At 45.3% G+C, this 22,393-nt stretch overlaps 1 protein-coding gene across 1 annotated transcript in view; it reads left to right on the top strand.

The window, feature by feature from the left end:
• Nucleotides 1-13,929: 13,929 nt before the first annotated feature.
• Nucleotides 13,930-22,393, top strand: part of ITGB5 (integrin subunit beta 5) — a 126,229-nt gene continuing 117,765 nt past the window's right edge. Inside the window, exon 1 of the mRNA XM_036243683.1 lies at nt 13,930-14,040. Within this exon, the coding sequence (XP_036099576.1) occupies nt 13,971-14,040 (70 nt within the window). The 5' untranslated portion in view covers nt 13,930-13,970. The remainder of the gene's footprint in view (nt 14,041-22,393) is intronic.

The following is a 22,393-nucleotide window of genomic DNA, read 5'->3' on the forward strand; positions in this document are numbered from 1 at the left end:
TCTGAGAAGTGTGTGTTGGTGTGGGGGAACACCCCTGCAAGGTGAAATTGGGTCTGGAATCCAGTTTACTCAATAAAGTGGCAGGGGTTTTTTGTGCGTGGTTTTATTATTTGTTTACATGCGGGGCCTCTCGGACCTTGAGGAAGCATCCTGTGATCACAGCCCTAACACAGGACAGGAACATATACATGCCATTCTGCTGATTTCTGCATTTGTCAGAAAGTTCTTTGAGGTCAGTAGGGGGTGAAACCAACTGGGGATGGGCCACTGCCCTGACAGCTACAGGTCTCAGCTGCACATTGAAGTCACCTGAGGAGATTTAGAAATCTCTGATGCCTGGGTCCCATCCCAGAGCACTTCACTGGTGTAGGGTAGGCCGAGCATCGGGATTTTTAAGCTCCCCAGGTGTCTGGAATGTGCACCAGAGCTGGAGAACCACTGCTTTAGATCAGTGGCCTGGCTCCTCACTGTCCAGCCCCACATGACGTCATTGCCCATTCCTCCCCCAGAAGTCTGGAAACCAGAACCCCATTATGCAAGAAGCTTCAGTGGTCTTCCAGCTTCCTTAAGGAGGAGGAGGTTAGGCATACGGGTGGCATCGACACCCAAACCGCGTGAAACAAATCTTTGGGGGAGTTTTGAGTCTGAACCACAGCCCCCTCTCGCCTCTTCCTACCCGCTGGGCAAATTCCCGGGCCAGTAGGTGGCACTGTCTCCTATGGTTTGCAGAAAACCCAACTTTGCCTGGGGCAACTCTTTGAAAGGGCTTGTTTGAAATTGTTAAGGTTTAATGCACCAAATTCAAATAAATTTCCCTTGGACTTATTCTCTGTCTCTTTATTTCTCACTCTTGTGCTAGGGAAACATGAATGTTAACTCAGTCCATTCTTGTTACAATATTTGCATTATTTTTACTGGATTGTTAGAGATCATCCATTGTTCCTTTTTATTGGTATCTTATGTTGTACTGAAGTAGTGTCAATGTCATTAATGGTGCATAAAATTTGGTATATTGTTTAGATAATCAACATTTTATTTAGGGGTGATATTTTTCATAATAAAAAAGGAGATAAATCCATTTTCACGGAAAATTTCTTCTTAAAGTTAAGGTAAAAATATAATACCAAGAGTGGGAGGTCTGTCTTTCATTAGCTTTTGGGAGGAGAGCAAGGTCCGGCTGGGTTTTTTAGAGATGAGGTTGGAAGAGCTGAGGGGCACAGCCTGGAGGCTGGGAAATGTGTGTTCTTTTATTCAAGGACAGAAACAAAGGCCTCATCCTTTCTGAAGGCCTGGTAACATCTTTTCTGAGCCCACAGTCTGACATGCGGTCCACTAACAAAATTCTCTCCTGCTTTCAGGAGAGAGCCACTTTCAAAAATAATGATAATAATAGCTAACTTATTATGGAGTGCTTAATATATGCCAGGAACAATTCTCAGTGCTTTGCGTATATTAACCCCTTTAATCTCATGATAATTATGAATTCTGTTCACTAGTTGGGGAAATAGAGGCAAGAAACTTGCCCAAAGTCACATATATAGTAAGTAGTACAGCTAGGGTTTGAACCCAGGCAGTCCAATGCCAGAGCCTACTTCTCTGTCATTTAATGACAAAATATTGACATATAAGGTATTTCAATGGTTAGTAGGGACATTGAAACGGAGAGGTTCCTATATTTACTAGGCCTGGTGCCAGATAAAAATAGAGCTTTCTGGCCCTGGCCAATTTGGCTCAGCGGTTAGAGCGTTGGCCTGCGGTCCTGAGAGACCCAGGTTCGGTTCCCACTAAGGGCACATACCTCGGTTGCAGTTTGTCCCCGGCCCTGGTTGGGTCGTGCGGGTGGCAAGCACTCGATGTGTCCCTTTCACATCGATGTTTCTCTCTCTCTCTCTCCCCCTCCCACTCTATCTGAACAAAAAATGGAAAAATGTCCCCGGGTAAGGAAAAAAAATTTTTTTTAAATAGAGCTTTCTGGAGCTTATAGGTTAAAAGGACTTTCTTACCCCAAATGGAAAATTTTGTCTAAATTTATGCAATTATAATTTTTCAATTTTCAGAAAATAGTCTTTTTACTAAATTCACTTAAATTCATCTGCAAAATGCTGCTTATTACTTATTACCCCAGGTGTGTGTTCTGTCTTCGTATGAGGGATCTTCAGCTTCTCTCTCCACACTCAGACCAGCAGTGGTGCCCTGCCTTTTTGTGGAGTTGGAGAAATCTTTTGTTTTTAATGTAATGGGTTTAAAATCTTTTTTTCTATTACAATTAATATTCAATATTATTGTATACTAGTTTCAGGTGTATAGCATAATGGCTAGACAATGATATAATTTACAAAGTGAGCCCCTGATAATTCAAGTACCCACCCTGGCACTATACATCCTTATTATAATACAGGGTGGTGCAAAAGTAGGTTTACAGTTGTGAAACTGTTTATCCTTTTATTATTTATTAATTATTGTATTATTTTCCATATAAACAACTGTAAACCTACTTTTGTCCCACGTTATATTATTGAGTATATTTCCTGTGCTGTACCATATATCCCCGTGACTATTGTGTAACTAGCAAACTGAACTTCTTACCTTCAACTTTTTCACTCTGCCCCAAACTTCATCCCTTCTGGCAACCCTCAGTTTGTTCTCTGCATGTATGAGCCTGTTTCTGTTTTGTCTGTTCATTTATTTTGTTCTTTGTTTTTGGTACATGCCCCTAGCAGGAACTGAACCCGAGACTCTCTGGTCCACAGGCCTACGCTCCAACTGCTGAGCCAAACCGGCCAGGGCTATTTTGTTCTTTAGATTCCACATATAAGTGAAATCATATGGTATTTGTCTTACTCTGACTTATTTCACTTAGCATAATACCCTCTTAGTCCATCCATGCTGTCACAAATGCTAAGATTTCAGTCTTTCTTTTTTTGAAATCAGTATTTAAAAAAAAATTTTTTTTACCTTCAGGTAGAGAGAGAGGGAGAGACAGGGAGAGAGGGAGAAATGTCGACATGAGAGGGACACATTGACTGGTTGCCTCCCACAGGACCCAACTATGGCCGGGAATGAACCGCAACCAAGGTACGTGCCCTTGGCTGGAATCGAACCCGGGACTCACTGGTCCGTGGGTTAATGCTCAAACCACTGAGAAAACCGGCCAGGGAGATTTCAGTCTTTTTTATGACCGAGTAATATTCCATTGCATATATGTACCACTGCTTTTTTATCCATTCATCTACTGATGGATATTTGGGTTGCTTCTATATCCTGGCCATTGTAAATAATGCTGCAGTGAACATAGGGGTGCATATATCCTTTTGAATTAGAGTTTTGGGTTTCTTGGGATATATACCCAGAAGTAGAAATGCTGAGTCATGGGCAGTTCTATTTTTAATATTTTGAGGGACCTCCAAAGTGTTTTCCAAAGTTTTTGCACCAATCTGTATTCATACCAACAGTGCACGAGTTCTTTTCTCCACATACTCACCAATACTGGTTGTTTGTTGATTTATTGATTATAGCCATTCTGACTGGTGTGGGTTGATATCTCATTGTGGTTTTAATCTGCATTCTCTGATGGTTAGTTTGTTTAGCATCTTTTTGTATGTCTATGGACCATCTGTATGTCCTCTTTGGAGAAGTATCTAATTAGGTCCTCTGCTTATTTTTAAATTGGATTGTTTGGGGTTTTTTGGTGTTGTCTTGTATGAGTTTTTTATAAATTTTGGATATGAACCCCTTATCAGATGTATCATTGGCAAATATATTCTCTCATTCAGTAGGTTGTCTTTTAGTTTTGTTGGTTTTTCTTACTATGCAAACACTTTAATTAGATATAGTCCCATTTTTTATTTTTTCTCTCACCCGAGGATTCATGTAAGAAAAAAATATTGCTAAGAGAAGTGTCTTTACTACCTATGTTTTCTTTCAGGAGTTTTTTGTGTTTTTTTTTCTTTTATTAATTTTTAGAGAGAGAAGGAGGGAGAGGGAGAGAGAGATAAAAACATCTATGAGAGAGAACATCGACTGGCCACCTCCTGCATGCCCCCCACTGGGGATTGGGCCCACAACCTGGGCATGTGCCCTGACTGGGAATTGAACTGGTGACCTCTTGGTGCATGGGTCAATGCTCAACCACTGAACCACACCAGCCAGGCTCTTCTAGGAGTTTTATGGTTTCAAGTCTTACATTTATGTATTTAACCCATTTTGAGTTTATTCTTTTTTTTTTTTTTTTTTTTCCATCCTCACCTGAGGACATTTTTCCATTTTTTACTCAGATAGAGCGGGAAGGAGAGAGAGGAAGAGAGAGAAACCTCGATGTGAAAGGGACACATCGAGTGGCCGCCACCCACACGACCCAACCAGGGCCGGGGACAAACTGCAGCCAAGGTACATGCCCTTAGCGGGAACCGAACCCGGGGTTCTGTGGACCGCAGGCTGACGCTCTAACCGCTGAGCCAAACCGGCCAGGGCTAGTTTATTCTTATATAAGGTGTAAAAAGGTAGTCTAGTTTCACCTTTTTTGCATGTATCTGTCCAATTTTCCCAACATCATTTATTGAAATAGACTGTCTTTACTCCATTGTATGTTCTTACCATTGGGTAGGGTGACATCTCAAACTTTGTTCTTTGTTCTCAAGATTGCTGTGGCTGTTTGGGGTCTTTTTTTTGGTTTTATATAAATTTTTGGATTATTTGCTCTAGTTCTGTGAAAAACACCATTGGTAATTTGATAGGATTTGGATTGCATCTATAGATTGCTTTGGTACATATTAATGATGTTAATTCTCACTATCCATGAGCACAGCATATGCTTCCATTTATTTGTATTTTCTTCCATTTCTTTTTTTCAGTCTTCTAATTCTCCAAGTATAGGTCTTTTACCTCCTTGGTTAGATTTATTTCTAAGTATTTTATATATATGTATATATATATAGTTGTTAATCCTCACCTGAGGATATTTTTCCATTGATTTTTAGAGAGTGGAAGGGAGGGGCCCTGGACGGTTTGGTTCAGCGGTTAGAGCGTCGGCCTGCGGTCCTGAGAGACCCAGGTTCGGTTCCCGCTAAGGGCATGTACCTCGGTTGCAGTTTGTCCCCGGCCCTGGTCGGTCGTGCGGGTGGCAGCCACTCGATGTGTTCCTTTCACATCGATGTTTCTCTCTCTCTCTCTGTTCCTCTCTCTCCCTCCCACTCTACCTGAACAAAAAATGGAAAAATGTCCTTGGGTGAGGAAAAAAAAAAAAGAGAGAGTGGAAGGGAGGGAAGGAGAGAGAGACAGAGAGAAACAGAGAGAGAGAGAGAGAAATATCAATATGAGAGAGACGCATCAATTAGCTGCCTCCTGTACAACCCTGCCTGGCCAGGATCCAACTTGGAAACCAGGTTTGTGCCCTTGACTGGAATTGAACCTACGGGCCAATGCTCTAACTGCTGAGCCAAACTGGCCAGGGAGGTATTTTATGTATTTATTTTTTTTAGAAAGAGAGGAGGAGGGAGAGAGAGAACCACTGATGTGAGAGAGAAATGTCAATTGGCTGCCTGTGGCACGCCCCCTAGGTTTCAAGCCAGAAACCTAGGCATGTACTCTGATTGGGAATTGAACTGGGACCTCTCAGTCCATGAGACAACTCTCAATCCACTGAGCTACACTGGCTGGAGGGTATTTTATTTATTTTTATGTAATTCTAAATAGAACTGTTTTTTTAGTTTCTCTTTCTGATAGTTCATTATTGGTGTATAAAAATGCAACTGAGCCCCGCTGGTGTGGCTCAGTGGTTGAGAATCCACCCATGCACCAAGGTCGCCGGTTTGATTCCCAGTCAGGGCACTTGCCCAGGTTGTGGGCCCAATCCCCAGTGGGGGGCATCAGGAGGTGGCCAATCGATGTTATCTCATTGATGTTTCTATCTCTCTCTCTCTCCCTCTCCCTCCTTCTCTATCTAAAGTCAATAAAGAAAAATTATTTTATTATTATTTTTTTTGCATTTTTATTTTCAGATAGAGTGGGAGGGAGAGGGAGGAAGAGAGAGAGAGAAACATCGACGTGAGAGAGACACATCGACTGGCTGCCACCCACACAACCCCAACCAGGGCCGGGGATAAACTGCAACTAAAGTACGTGCCCTTAGCGGGAACCAAACCTGGGGCTCTCTGGTCCTCGGGCCAACGCTCTAACCACTGAGCAAAACCGGCCAGGGCGAAAAATTATTTTTAATAATGCAACTGATTTCTGAATATTTATTTTGTATCCTGCTACTAAACTGAATTCTAGTAGATTTTTGCTGTTCTTTCTATATAGCGTCATGTTATTTGCCAATAATGACAGTTTTATATCTTCCTTTCCATTTTGGATGCTTTGTATTTCTTCTTTTTGTTTGATTGCTGTGGCTAGGACTTCTAGTTCTATGTTGATTGAACAAGAGTGGTAAAAGTGGTCCTGGCCGGTTTGACTCAGTGGTTAGAGCATTGGCCTGTGGACCAATGAGCCGGGGGTTTGATTTTGGTCAAAGGCACATACCTCAGTTACGGTTCGTCTCCAACCCTGGTAGGATTCATGTGGGAGGTAACCAATGGATGTATCTCTCTCACACTCTCACATTGATGTTTCATTCTCTCCCTCCCTCCCACTCTATCTGAAGATAAATAGAAAAATATCCTTGGGTGAGGATTAAAAAAAAAAAAAAGAGTGGTGAAAGTGGACATCCCTGTCTTATTCCTGATATTAAGGGAAACAGTTTTAGTTTTTCCCTGTTGACTATGATGTTAGCTGTGGGTTTCTCATATATGGCCTTTGTTATGTTGAGGTATGTTCCCTTTATTCACACTTTGCTGAGAGTTTTAATCATAAATGGGTGCTGGATTATGTCAAATGCTTTTTCTGCAACTATTACTATGATCATGTGATTTTTATCCTTCATTTTGTTTATGTGGGTGTATCACATGATTTGACTTGAAGATATTATACCAATCTTGCATTCCAGGAATAAATCCCACTTGATCATGGTGTATAAACTTTTTAATGTATTGCTGAATTTAATTTGCTAATATTTTGTTGAGGATTTTTGCGGCTCTGTTCATCAGGGATATTGAATTTTCTTTCTTTGTCACGTCTTTGTCTGGTTTTGGGATCAGAATAATGCTGGCCTCATAAACCAAGCTTTGGGGTCTTCCCTCCTCTTGCAGGTTTTGAAATAGTTTGAGAAGAATGTTTAATAAAATTCACCTGTAGAGATATCTAGCCCAGGACTTTTTTTTTTAGGTTTTGTTCTGTTTGGTTTTTTTTTTACTGCTTTGATTTCCTTGGTTGTAATCAGTCTGTTCAGATTTTCTGTTTCTTCTTGGTTCAGTCTTGGACAATTATACGTTTCTAAGAATTTATCCATTTCCTCCTGGTTGTCTAATCTGTTGCCATACAACTGTTTGTAGTATTTTCTTATAATCCTCTGTATTTCTGAGTTGTCAGTTGTTACTTCTCTTTCATTTCTGATTTTGTTTATTTGGGTCCTCTCTCTTTTTCTTGATAAGTGTGGTCAAAAGTTTCTCAGTCTTGTCAAGCTTTTAAAAGAAGCAGCTCTTGCCCTGGCCAGTTTGACTCAGTGGTTGGAGTGTCAGCCCTTAGATCAAAGGGTTGCAGGTTTGATCCCTGGCCCCAATTAGGGTTGTGCGGAAGGCAATCAACTGATGTGTCTCTCTCACATCCATGTTTCTCTTTCTCTCTCCCTCCTTTTCACTCTATCTTAAAAAATATATATATATATATCCTCAGGTGAGGATTTTAAAAATAAAGGTGATGCGATCATTTTTATTTATTTATTTTTAAAATACATTTTTATTGATTTTTTATTTAAGAGAGAAGAAGGGAGAGGCAGAAACATCGATGTGACAGAGAAACATCGATCTACTGCCTCCTGCACACACCCCCACTGGGGGTTGAATCCACAACCAGGGCATGTGCCCTGACTGGGAATTGAACTGGGACCTCTCAGTACATGGGACAATGCTCAATCCACTGAGCCACACCAGCAGGGCCAATGTGCTCATTTTTAGAGTGCACCCTCAAGGTAGACCCTCACAGTTTTTCCACAGGCAGAACATGTTTTTAAAAGCATACGTCCTCTGTGAAAGGGCAGTGGTTTTTTGAAGGACAGTTTTTAGTTGGTAGAACAGGTTATGTAAACCAGATCCCTCTGCCAAGTGCCAAACAAGTATGACTTCACAGGTAGTAATTATCCAGCCAGCTCTGGCATGAACCAGAGCCTTTGATTTCCACATGAGCAAACTGAGGTCTAGAGAGGAGCAGGCAGTTGCGTGGTTGCTCAACTAGCTGACAGCATTGAGGACTGGAACTCCTAGTCCAGATTTGTACTTTTATTCCAGCAGCCTCTGCACACAGGGCAAAGTTGGGGTCCAGGCTTGCAGACTCAGTTCTTGAGCAGCTGTTTAGCCTCCACTTCCCTATCCTAACCTTGGCCAGGGCCACCATGAAGGAGGAGGGGTCAGAAGCTTGTCTCACCTTAGGAAAGGCTACCAAACTCCTACCTAAGCATCATCTTAAGGACCCTGATAGTCCTAAGACAAGGCAGAGAGAGAGGCAAGGAGGAAGAGGGGGTGGCAAGGAAGCGAATGGAGAATGGGTGAGAGGAAGAAGAAACAAAGTGGTACTCAAGTAGCCAAGGCAGAATGCTGGCTCAGCTCCCAGAAGCATTCCTGTTACTGGCTTCTCCCTTCTGGTCTACAGAGATCTCTGTCCTTGCCTGTGTCTGTGATGTTCCCTGTCCTCCTTCCCATCCTCCCACTCTGGGACATTGTTCCTCGGGCCACCTCTGCATGGACAATACCTGTTCTGTGCCCCTTTCTCATTCCCTACTCACTCCTTCTTTCTTGGCATTTACTCTAGAAGTTTTCATCCTTGATTAATTACAAATGTGTGTGTGTGTGTATACTTGTATTCATTCATCGTACTTTTTATTGAAATAACTGAAAAAGAATCTATGCCCTTTAGGTGGTATGCATAACTTCTCAGAACAGAGGAACAAATTTGATGGCTATGCTAGAGCAAAAGGGGTATTTACATAAAGACTTTAGCAGTCTCTTCTGGGTCTAAACCCTAATATAACTTTAGAGAAAAATTTTCTAAAAAGAAAGCAAACATGCCATAATTAATTGAAAAGTGTCACACTTTTATTGTATTTTTATTAATACTGTTTTTAAAAATTTGTTCACAAAAGATGGAAAACATGCATTCCATCTGGAATATATAATCTTGAAGAATATTTGCTCTCAGATATAATTAATGAATACTTTCAGAATTGATAATGATATAAACAGAGGTTGAAAACACATGACTTATTTGCCAAGGGTATGCCAGCTACTCCTTAAATAGTTTAAAATGCTTCTTAACTTCAGAGAAATAGGACATTTCTATGACTCACAGCTACATTTGTCATTAAAAGCCAAAACAACAAAAACATCTTTCCCTAATGTTGAACATTTCAGTCAAGACCTGTTTTTTATTCCCCCTCTCAGTGTGAAATTCCACCCACTCAGGCTGGGCATAACCACAGTGTTAACACCCCCCCCCCTCCAAAAAAAAAGCAAACAAAAATTACTGAGGGATCTACTATATGTCAGTTAACATAATAGGTTATTTTCACCAAAATGGCACCGTGGCCTGTCCTCTGCCCATCTTCCGTGTTCACCCATTATCTCAATGTTGCCGTTAGGACTGTCCTTGGCAGTCTGTGTAGGCTGTAAACTCTGAGAGCTGGAATGGGGATTAATGTTTCCTAACCAGGACCGTGGTATACAAGGGGAGAAAAATCTACAAAGAACATTTTCCTATTAAAAGGAATACACTTTGGCATTTTTTAAATAAAAAGTTAATATTAACATTAAAGAAAAATTTATACATTGCTGCAAAAGAATTTTATAATATTCTGTCACAGGGCCATCCATTCTTGCATTGTGACAAATCCCAGGCATAAATATTTAAAGCAGAGTACATTAAGCATATTACCTCAACTAAGGTGAATACTGTAGGGTGGTTGTCTTTTCCCCCTCAAACTTCCCCTCCCCCTGCATATTACATTTAAACCACGTATCAGTAAAATGTCATTGATCTAGATTATAAATTGAATTGTACAATATGACAATTCCCCATGGGAGTGAGTTAACATGTAAATCTGAATTGTGAAATAGAAGAGTTTTAACTAATCTGATTTTTAAGTGTTTTTTTTAAATTATGGTAAAATATACATAACATAAAATTTACCATTTTAACAGTTTTTAAGTATACAGTTCAGTGGTATTAACTCACAATGTTGTGCATCCATCACCACAATCCATTTCCAGAACTCTTTCATTATCCCAAACTGAAATTCTATAACCATTATTTAATTATTCCCCATTCTCCCTCTCTTCAGCCTCTGGTAATGTATATAATACTTTGAATTTGTCTATTTTAGGTTCACTCATATGTAGAATGATATAATATTTGTCCTGTGTCTTGCTGATTTCACTTAGCACAATGTTTTCAAGGTTCATCCATGTTAGAGCCTGTGTCAGAATTCAATTTCTTTTTAAGGCTTAATAATAATCCATTTTATATAGATACTACAATTTGTTTACTATTCATCTGTTGATAGACATTTAAGTTGCTTCCACTTATTATGAATAATGCTGCTGTGAACATGGATGTACAAACATCTATTTGAGTGCGTGTTTTCAATTCTTGGGATATATACTAGAACTGGAATTGTTGGATCATATTGTAATTCTTTTTTTTTTAGACATTTCTATATTGATTTTTAGGGAGAGGGGAAGAGAGAATCATCGATGTGAGAGCACAATATCGATTGGCTGCCTTCTGCAGCACACTCCCCATCTAGGGATCAAGTTTGCAACCTCCCCTCCCCTCCCCCGTGTGCCCTGACCCAAAATCAAACCAGTCACCCCTCAGTGCACTGGAGGACATCCAACCAACTGAGCCACACTGGTTAGGGCTGGTAATTCTGTTTCGCTTTTTGAGGAACTAACTTCATTTTAAAACTAATAAGAAACAAAGTTTCTCTGGGTTTTCTATGCTCAAACCTAGAGAGTCAAACCCAATGCAACCAGCAGCGTCCTTGGGGCCCAGAAGCTCAGCAATGATCAGAAATGGGATGTTCAGGAGGCAGCCACAAAGGAAACTGGTCCAGTGACTGTGGGAAGTACTGCCTTCTCTCTCTCCCGAGGGGGCTGTTACACCCTGACTTTGCTGATTTGAGAAAGTCAAAGCATTTGAAGGACACTTTCATCCTCCAGCTTAATAAAAAGAATGAAGGGTTCTTGGACAGAAAAAAGCTACAAACCAGAAAGCAAAAGCTTCAGAGGAATTAGAAAAGGCATCTTCAAACCAGTTCTAAGATAATGGAGCATGGAAAAGTGTTGTCATCACTTGGGATTCAGTGGCTTATGGCAGGTCTGGGCAGGTTGGGAACCCCTACGTAGGACAGGATGGGGGCAGATTTGATTTACAACCTTTTCCAGGTGCAGTCCAGGTAAATAGAGGTCTGTGTTGGTCTGAACAGTGAAGCATCATGTTGGGGTGGGGACGGTGATGGCACAGAAGACCAGACACCACAGGGCCTAAACTTCAAGGATGCTTGATAAATACAAGTTAGTATTGTACCTAATGCAGTATTTACCCAGTTTCTGAAACTTAACTTTCTTCTGTGTAATCTATCCTTTACCACCCTGCTAGACAAATCTTATAAAATCACCACCTGGCAAATGACACCTCCCAGTTCAAACTCTTTTACTGGCTTCCCACACTTTATAATCATTGCCTCTCAAGGTTGGATAAGAGTAGCCCAAGGCCACTGTCCTGAGAGGCAGAAAACCCAAGATAAACCTGGGGCAGCCTCTGCAGCACAAATTTTAATGAACAATGTTTGGAGACAAGCATAACTTTTACATCAAAACAAATAAGGAGATGTTATAGAGCAAATGATATTTGCATGTAGGTTAAGGGTGAAACACTGGCCTTCAGGGAAACCTGGAGTTTTTGCCTCCAGGCACAGTGTACTATAAGTTTACTTTCTTTGACATGGGGTCACCATCTTGGTAGAGTTGGTGGTGGTTGGGGGACTGGAGCACAAAAGGAGATTTAACTCCAAACACCCTAATCTGGGCAGTTAGAACTATCCTCTGCCTGGCCCCTGGTTCCTGACCTGCAAAGGCCACGTTACTCTTTTTTTTTTTATCCTCACCCGAGGATATTTTTCCATTTTTTGTACAGATAGAGTGGGAGGGAGAGAGAGGAAGGGAGAGACAGACAGAAACATCGACGTGAAGGGACACATCGAGTGGCTGCCACCCGCACGACCAACCAGGGCCGGGGACAAACTGCAACCAAAGTACGTGCCCTTAGCGGGAACCGAACCCGGGTCTCTCCAGACCGCAGGCCGACGCTCTAACCGCTGAGCCAAACTGGCCAGGGCAAATGTAATTTTTTTTTTTTTTTTTTTGAGTGTATGTGCCCTTAGCGGGAACCGAACCCGGGTCTCTCTGGACCGCGGGCCAACGCTCTAACCGCTGAGCCAAACCGGCCGGGGTGCCACGTTACTCTTGATTCCTTACTGCTTCTGTTCTGAGTCAACACATTCTGAACTTTTAGACAAGGCATCTGTCATGTCTGGCAAGTTAACGCCTCTGTGCCTCAGTTTTCTGATCAGATAACAGTAGGGTTGCCAGGAGTATGACATGAGTTAACAAGGTAAAGTATTTAGTGCGGTGCCTGGCTAGCAGTGTGCTGTTTTCTTCTACCTTTCCAGTCTTAACCCATTCATCAGTCCAGCTCAAGCCCTGGTCCTTCGCACGCGTTGTCACGGACAGTAAGTAGCTCCCCATCCTGGCCCCTCACCGGCTATTTCAGAACCAGCTCGGATGTAAATGATAAGGTCAAATTTCAACTGAGCATCTGTTTTTGAGTTAATCAGTTTGGCTACACCAAAACCGCCAGTGTATCGAGATAAAGAAAACAAACAACAGCAGCACATTGGCCAGGCGCGAATCCTAGAAAGGGGCAAAATATTAACGAGGAAAAGTGGGCTCCACGTCTCACTTGCCCTTCCTTCTCCATCAAGCTCCTCGCCTCACAATTACACGGCCTCTTTCCCTCCTTCGCAAGCACGGGCTGGAGGCACGGCTTTGGGGGAGACAGCCTCGGCAGGATCCCACCATACCTGCTTCCCTCCAGAAGTCTCGCTACCCAAAGAAACCCCAGCTCTCGGGGCAGAGAGGCCCGCCCCCTTCCGGCAGCGCCCGGCTGCAGAGAAAGCCCAGCCAGACCCCACCCAGGGCTTTAGAACCCCCGCCCCAAGTGCGCCGGAAGGTGCTTCCACCTGGACGCCCGCGGCCTTGCGTCCCAGGCCAGTCCCCACGCGGGGCGGAGCTGGCCGGGCCCGGAGCTCGCCCCGCCCCGCCCCGCCGTAAACTGATCGTGTGGCAGCCGGGCGGGGGCCAGGAAGGGGAGAGAAGGGGAGGAGAAAAGAGGGGAGGAAAGTGGAGCCGGGCGGGTTGGAGGGAGGGAAGGGGCGGAGGCGAGGAACAGTGTGCCGGCGCTCGGGGGAGCCTCGGCGCGGGGCGCGTCCCGGAGCCCAAGTTGCGGCCGCAGCGACTGCCTCTCCTCTTCGCGGAGCCGCCCGCCGGGGCCGTCCCGAGTGGCGACGCCCCAAGCGTCCCGGCGGCGAGCCAGGGCAGCGGCTGCCTCGGGACTCCGCTGAGAGCGCTGCGGGAGGGATGGTGGCGGCGGCGGGGCGCCGGCCAGCGCAGCCGCCACCGACTCCCGCCTGGCCCTGGGCACTGTGAGTCCCGGCTGCGCGCCGGGCATGCAGCTGCGGCCCCCGGCCCTCGGCCCCCGCGCACCAGCCCCGGACGCACATCCCCGCAGAGTGCGCCGCCCGCGCCGCCGCTGAGGCGGGCGCCCCCACCATGCCGCGGGCCCCGGCGCCCCTGTACGCCTGCCTCCTAGTGCTCTGCGCCCTCGTGCCCACGCTCCCAGGTAAGCCGCTCCGCCCGCTCGCAGAAAGAAACTTGGTTGTGCGCACAGCCGCCGGCAGGCGTCTTGGAGGGGCCGGGGTGGGAGGCGGTGCCTGAGGCTGGAAAGCGTCGTCTGAGCCTTCCCAGGTGGGCAGCCGCCGGGGTTCAGCCGGGTGGGGGGTGGGGGGATCCGAGTTGCGTGCGCCACCCCGGGCTGTCTTCGGCCGCCGTCCCCTCCTGGGCTGAGGAGGAGCCTTCCCTCCCTGGGTAAACAGCCTTGCCCGACTGCTGACCCAGTCGGCGTGCGCCCGCGCCCAGTGCGTGGGGAGGGCCGCAGCCGGCCTGAGTTTGGGCCGGGGCTCTGCACTCCCTGGCACAAAGCGGCTCTTGTGGCCGGCCGGGGGCGGCGGGCTTCTGGGAGGCGCCGACTGATGTCGCCGTTGCCCTGGTCCCGGGACGGAAAGGACACTTGGAGGTGCGAAACCTGGAGTCTTAGCTGGAGCCAAAGTGGGAGCCACGGCTATCCCGGAGAGCTCGTCTCCTGGAACTTCGGGTGCTCATGGCCCCATAGCAAATCCAAGAGTTTCACTGCGCCCTGGCCAACCGCCTTCCTTTAAAGGCGTAATCCCTCTGCTTCCTCCCCCGAAGAAACTGCAAACCCGAGGGGAGACCCGTGTCCCAAACCACAGCCGCACCTGGGACTACCCGACCTGATTTCTCTGCCATGCATTGTACTGCGATTTACAAACATTTCTTGCTGCACTCTCCCCTAACTCAGGAGGATTCTGGAGCGGAGGGCATGTGTGTGCGTGTGTGTGTGTGTGTGTGTGTGTGTGCGCGCGCGCGCGCATTAGCGCGACACTGCCATGGGCTGGCTGCAGCGTGTTACCTGCTTTAAGTTTTCGGAGTTGGGAGAGGGCTGGACGTGGCAGTTAGGAGGCCCCAGAGAAAGGATGCTGTGCTGGGGCTCTGAGGCAGTGAAGCTACTCCCATCCCCTCCAAAAAGAGCCAGAAGCTCCACACTTTCTCTTTTCCCTTTCCCGTAGGAAATAATTGTGTTGGGGTGCTCCCTTCATTTTCAACGCCCGCGTAATTAGAGGCTCTTGTGAGCCTAGTGCCTAGCTGCAGAGGGAGGGCAGCACTGGCCCCCTGCGGTGTCTCACAGGAAGGCAGTGGAAGTTTCTGTCTGAGAGGCAGGAGGGGTCTGAGCAAACCAAAACTTTTTTAGGCCCTAATTCAAACTTAATACTGTAGCTAGATTCCTTTTATGGGACACTAATCACTACAGAGCTTGGAACAGATCATTGGTTTCCAAACACCCATCTGGCAACCAGTACCCATCACTGATGTTTTTATGGGTCTCCAGGGAAATACAAAGAAAAAGATGTAGCCTGTCTCATACACAGGAGTGTGCCTTTGAAAGGACTGTCTTTTAATTTGAATTTTTTATTTTTATTTTTACTGAGAAACTTATTTTCTTTTAATGATTTAAAGTGGTAACAGAAGGTAGTTTTCATTTTTGACAAAATAAAAAAATCTGGCAATCCTATATAAATTCTGCTTTTTCCCCTGTTTTGTTTTGTTCTGTTCTTAATGTTCTGTGAAATCCAAAAATTAGGACTTGGTGGAGGAAATTACTTCTAAGATCTCTTACAGCTTGACATTCTGTGATTCTAATAAAAACTCATGTTTCCAGTTGCAAAGAATCCTTTCGGTGTTATTTGTCATTTGCGTTGTGATTTGTTTTTTTGAAGTTCATATGCACCCTTAAAATGATCTTCATTTTCGGGTGGGTCCAGGAGGGTGAAGCGACTTGCTCATCCTCCTTGTCCATGGCTCTCAGACTTTTAGGCCCAGTGCCTTTTGTCCTACTGCACCTTAGGTAGGAAAAAACATTGAGCCGTGGTGGTATGTTTCCACGTCCTCCAGGTTTCCCTTTTCTTCTTTGGTTGCCTTAGACCTCAGCCCAGCAGAAGGGTGATAGAGCAAGCCCATCGCTGGCCTGCAGGCCTGCAACTTCTCAAGGTTCGAAGGGGCTGACTCACATGCTGTGAGTTCCAGTTACCCAGTGGTGCTGAGCCAACTTCAAACATAATTTGAAACAGTTTCTTTCTTTTCTTTTTTTCTTGAAGCCCTGCAGGTACTCTTTCCAGAGCTTGTTTCTGTCTTGCGACTAGGAACATGGTTTGAAAGAAAAACCTTCCTTACCCATTGAAAGAAAGAGGTGACCTGCAGGGCCCTGCCTGCCTGGGTATCCCTAGGCCATTAGCCAAGTTGCCAGTACGTTGCTTTTACCACACTTTCGTCTCTGTGCTTAATCCAGCTGGAAACAGACTTTTAATTTAAGGGTGCTCATTTCAAACAAGCCTCTGGCAGGCAGACGGACCCCTGTCCCAGGGTTATCTTCTGCTCTCTGTATTATTCTATGGCTAAGAGCCTCTGGACAGGACCCTAGGACCGGTCTTCCCACAGAACCAAGGAAGGATTTCTCTGGGGTGATGCATAGCGAGTGGGGAATATGCTATTGATTTTATTGCAGGACTAGTCATATTTGCTATCTTCGTTTATTATTTTTTAAATGTTCTTTTAGTGATGCCCGGCAAATTACAATGAAGAGAGTACTTCAGTCTATTTAGGGGACTGTTGGCAGCCCTTCCCCACCCCTGTTGTCCTTGGTCTGTGATGGGGCTGTTGGAATTTGGCTGTGGGTTTTGGCTCTCTTCAGGTAATCAGACATGGGTTTAGAAGTGACAGGACAATGAAATGCAGATAGGTGGGCCTCATTGGTGGACTGCTGTTTACCCTAGATATTTACATTTTGGCTCCATCATCTTTGAATTAGGGGGCTTTATATAAAGGGGATTGAAGCAGAAGAGGGCAGGGTCTAATTAGCTCTAATTAGTATTCCTCTCCTGCTTGTTCTCCATGCTTATTTAGCTACTGAGGCAACGGAGAATTAAAATATCTAAGTAGTTGGCAAAAGGCCCTTTGTGCCTGCCTGCCCTGGTAACTACATTTTCTCCTTCAGCTGGTTCATGGACACGTTCTGAGAAGTTTTACTGATATAAGCAATGTGCAATGATTACACAGTATTTAAATAATAGTGTCCTTTCACGTGGTGGGGTGAAGCTGGGTTAATGAGGTAGGGGCTCTTTTCACAGGTATTTTCATTTGGCTGGGGCTCAGGGCTTTGGAAAGCCATGGCTATGATTTGTTTTCTTTCTTTCCAGTTGGAGTGGGATTAATGGCCTTTATAAATGTAAAGGAACACTTTATTTACAGGCGCCCATTTGTTTGTGAGGCTTCTTGCTTCTGTTGAAAGCAGGGTCTGATTCCTGGGCCACACCATGAAAAGTTTGCTCCGAGACAGGCCTTGACACATCCTCTAAGGCAGGTGTTTGGAGGGGCTGTAGGGTGGCTTATCCTCTCCTTTCTGCAGTCCCTCCCCCTCCCCACCAGAGTTTTTCAGAGATGGTTGCTTGTCTCTTGTAGAGCTGACACCAGCTTCTGTGCTTGTCCCTTGAGTTATTCTCAACTCTGACCCAGAGTGATCCTGTTAAAACTCAACTCAGATCATGCCACTCTGCTTAAAACCCTCCCATGGCTTCCAAGTCTTGATGGTGTCACTCAGGCTCTCCATGAACTCTCCCCCGCCCCCAACTTTCCTGACTTTACTTTTCTTTTCTTTTATTACTTAAAAAAATTTTTTGTTTATTATTGATTTTAGAGAGAGGGAGAGAGAGATAGAAACATCAATGAGCGAGAACATTGACTGGCTGCCTCCTGCATGCCCCTCACAGGGAATTTGGCCCACAACCGAGAATTGAACCGGCAACCTCCTGGTGCATGGGTCAACGCTCAGCCATTGAGCTACACTGGCTGGGCTCTTTTATTTTATTTTAATCCTCACCAAGGATATTTTTGTATTTATCTTCAGATAGAGTGGGAGGGAGAGAGAGGGGGAGAGAGAGAGAAACATCCATGTGAGAGAGACATATCGATTGGTTGCCTCCCACACCACCCCGGCCAGAGCTGGGGACTGAACTGCAACCGAAGTACGTGCCCTTGACCGGAATCGAACCCGCAACCCTTTGGTCCATGGGCCAGTGCGCTAACCACTGAACCAAGCCAGCCAGGGCACTGACTTTATTTTTCTTACCACTTCCCCTCGCATACCTCCCTCCAACAACAGGAGTCTCCTCCTGGCTGTTTCCAGCAGGTGTCCACGCTTCCGTTGCAGGCCCTTCCCTCTGCCCGGAATACTCTCTAGAGATGCAGGGCTGGCTCCCTCTACCTTTTCTCAGTAGTTTCCCACTCAGCCAAGTTTCCCTGGGCCACACCCAACTAAGTAGTTGGCAAAACTACTGCCCCACCTTCTTCCTATCGCCTTTTCTTCCTCAGTTTTTCCTCCTTAGCTCCTATAACCATCTAATGTACTTGCTTACCTTGTTATGGTCTCTCTTCCCCAATGAGATTCTCCCCTGACCAGGATGTAAGCTTTGTGAGGCAGAGGGTTTTATCTATTTTATTCATCTGTCTCTACCTTCCATGCCTAGAACAGTGTCTGAATCATATTTGTTGAATGCATACATGAACAAGTCTTGGCTATGTGTGGGGGGCTTGTCCATACCTACCTCCTGGCTGCCTTCTCCACCTAGTTTTGCGGTCAGGGACTCTGTATGTAGCTTATTAGGAAGAAACATTCTGGGGGAGAGAGGACCTATGATAGGGACTATGTAGTCAGGTTGTTTGCATGAAGATGCTGAGGCCCGGGAAGGTAAAGTGACTTGCCCAAGGTCGTGTAGCCAGTAAGTGGCAGAACATCCTGTTATCATCGCGTGATTCCAGCCTCCTCTGTAAAGGATTCTCTGCGTCCCTTTGTTGGAGCAGAATTGGCCTCCTTCCTTCCGTTGGCTCATAGCGCATACAGGGACTGGGATGGGGGGCAATCTGTCTCACCTGCTGCGAGGTGGATTGCCCGGGTCCTACTCACATTAGGTTTCTGATACAATCACAATCGTGGGCACTCAGTTGATTTCTCTCTTCACCACCTCCATGGTTTCAATGACATTAAAAAAAACAAACAAAAAAAACCCTTCAACTTTTAAAAAATGTGAAACAGTTTTAGATTTACAGAAAAATTGAGAAGACAGTACAGAGAGTTCCCAAATACTCACTTCTAGTTTTGCCTGTTATTAACATTTTATATTAGTATGGGACATTTGTTACAATTACTGCCGCATTGACGTTATTATTAATTGAAGTCTGTACTTATTCACACTTTCTCACTTTTTACCCAGTGTCCCAGGATCCCATCCAGGACACCACATGGCACCGAGTTGTGCAGGATATTGCCCAGACCCTTCCCTGCTGAGATCACCTCTGCTAGGTTTCTCATGTATCCAGAGTGTTTTCTATACATGTGCTACAAACATTCCTCCCCCATTTTCATTAAAAGGCAGTACTAAACACACTTCTGCATCTTACCTTTTATTTATTTATTTATTTATTTTATTTTATCCTCACTCGAGGACACTTTCCCATTTTTTGTTCAGATAGAGTGGGAGGGAGGGAGAGGGAGAGAGAGAGAGAGAGAAACATCGACTTGAAAGGGACACATCTAGTGGCTGCCACCCGCAGGACCCATCCAGGGCTGGGGACAAACTGCAACCGACGTACACGCCCTTAGCGGGAACCGAACCCGGTCTCTCTGGCCCGCAGGCCAACGCTCTAACCACTGAGCTAAACCAGCCAGGGCAGTTTGTTTATTTTTTAATCCTCACACGAGGATATGTTTTTTTTTAATCCTCACCTGAGGATATTTTTTACATTAATCTTCAGATAGAGCTGTAGAGAAAGAGGGAGGAAGAAAGAGAGAGAGAGAAACATTGACACGAGAGAGACACATTGACTGGCTGCCACCCGCATGACCCCAACCGTGGCTGGGATGAACAGCAAAGGATGTATGTGCCCTTGGCCAGAATCGAACCCGGGACCCCTGGGTCCGCGGGCAACACTTACCATTGAGCCATACTGGCTAGGGCATGTTTTATTGATATTTTAGAGAGAAGAAGGAGGGGGAGAGAGAGAGAGAAACATCAATTGGTTGCCTCCTGTGTGCACCCTGACCAGGGATCAAACCCACAACCTGGGTATGTGCCCTGACTGGGAATTGAACCTGTAACCTTTTGGTGTACAGGATGATGCTCCAACCCACTGAGCCACCCAGCCAGGGCTTGCCTTTTATTTTTAACTTAATATATCACAGTAAGTTTTATATTAGTATATAGAGAGCATGCACATTTTTAAAAAGTGGAAAGTACTCCATTATATGAAAAGATGTTAAAAATTCACATCTGGTCCGGCCGGTGTGGCTCAGTGGTTGAGCATTGACCCATGCATCAAGAGGTTGCTGGTTCGATTCCCAGCCAGGACACATGCCCAGGTTGTGGGCCCGACCCCCAGTGGGGGGCATGTAGGAGGAGGCCAGTCGATGTTCTCTCTCATTGATGTTTCTATCTCTCTCCCTTTCACTTCCTCTCTCTCTAAAATCAATAAAGGAAAAAACATTAAAAAAAAAATCCACATCTGTAAAGCTGACAGTGTTGGGTGTTCTGCCGACATCTGATGTTCAGAAAGGCAAGCTAAGATATGAACTAACTAAGACAGATCCTTTCTAGGGCATATTTACTCTTCACAGTAAGTTCTTTAAACCAGTGACCATTTCATTGCTAGATTCTATACTTGAAATAAGTTGTCTACTGTGTGACAAATGTGGTAGGTGTGGGTCAGGTCATGGGGAGAAGCACGTCAGTACCTTACCACCCTTTTTTCTCCCTTTTTAAACAAGAATACTGAAATGTTTTTACTTTAGTCTTGTAAACCGTGACTAAAATGTAATTCAGGACTGTATTTGTCTAGCCTGGCTTCTCGCTTGTACCATGAAGGGGATGGCACGGACGTGAACTGCTCCGGATATCGTGGTCTGTCACTGTTCACGTGCTTCCCGGGGAGGGTATCCACCCCATCCACGCACTGTGCTTTCCCACCGTCCCAGCAGAGTCGTGTCATGTCTCCTGTCCCCCAGCGACGAGGGCCCTTCCAGCTTGGCACTCACTTCTGTTGTCCCGCTGAATGTTTTGGATGAGGAAACTTCAAGTGTGGAATGTGCTGCAGGAGGTGGTGTCCGACCTTGGACCTTGGACGTGTGTGCTGGGGAGACGCACAGTGGAGGGAGGCCAGCCAGGAGGTTACTGCAGAGAATCTGCAGAGGGCCTGGCTTGGACTGTGTGGGGTGGAGGGGGCAGGCAGGAAGGGTTGGATTGGAAGAAAGAAACGTTTCATACATCTTGGTGGCCGCCTGGATATGATTGATGAAAGAGGGGTGAGTCAATGAGTTTCGGAAGGAGAGCATATTTTTAGATTATGGTTTGCAATAAACCCCGACTTCAGAGACATTAAGAGCTGCAGGAAGTTGAAGTTGAGTTGTGAATAGTCACTACACAAGCAGCAACTAAGGAGAGATGTGGCCATCGTCTGTGCCGCTAGGGCCCGTTTCCATGACCTAGACACAACACTCTGACATTTGTGAACTCCAGCTGTTTAGCTTTTTATTCATTGCTTCCTTCCTTTCACAATGCTATTGGTGCCGAGTGACTCATCCAGCCAAATCCAAACTGTCTGAAATAGTAATAGGTGGTGAGAGGAGAGATGCCAAAGGGAGTAACTCTGGCACTGTGACACGTATCGGCACACAGCCTGTGCATGCCTGTCTGCTGCCTGGTACCCGGCAGGCTGTGAGCTTTGGGGAGCAAGGCCTGGGGCATTCATCCCTGTACCTCTCGCATCCCCTAGTCCTGTGCTTGGCATGCTTAGTGCAGGTTTTCTTGAATTTGATTTTGTTCCAACAACATCCTAATTCTAGATGAATCATTGTGAGTGCAATAAAACTATTTTACTATTGCATGTGAATGTGTAATAATAAAATACCGTTAGCATTGCAGTGTGACAAATATATTACAGTTGTTCAGTATGTTTTCATACCGGATGTCTGTCACATTTGAACCTCTTCAGTGTTATGTCTAAGGTCTTTTAGGCTGGCAAAGCAGAAGAGCAGAGCTCAGTCTGATCTGGGTCAGAATCAAGGACTGCTGAGCCCAGAACCCCCAACATCCCTAAGTTCCCAGAGCTCATTGATGAGGCTGTGGTAATTAGAAAGTGGTATGTGTGAATTTATGTGGGTTGGAGCAGAGACATAAATGAGATGTCCGATCTCAAGTTTCTTTCTGACCAGTCTTGTTGGAAATTTCTTCCAGAGGACTCTGAACTAACTGGGCATGTGGCTTTGAGTCAGGGATGGTCACCAGGCAGGTATC

The sequence above is a fragment of the Molossus molossus genome, unplaced genomic scaffold (genome assembly GCF_014108415.1).
Source record: "Molossus molossus isolate mMolMol1 unplaced genomic scaffold, mMolMol1.p scaffold_m16_p_5, whole genome shotgun sequence".
Classification (NCBI taxonomy): domain Eukaryota; kingdom Metazoa; phylum Chordata; class Mammalia; order Chiroptera; family Molossidae; genus Molossus; species Molossus molossus.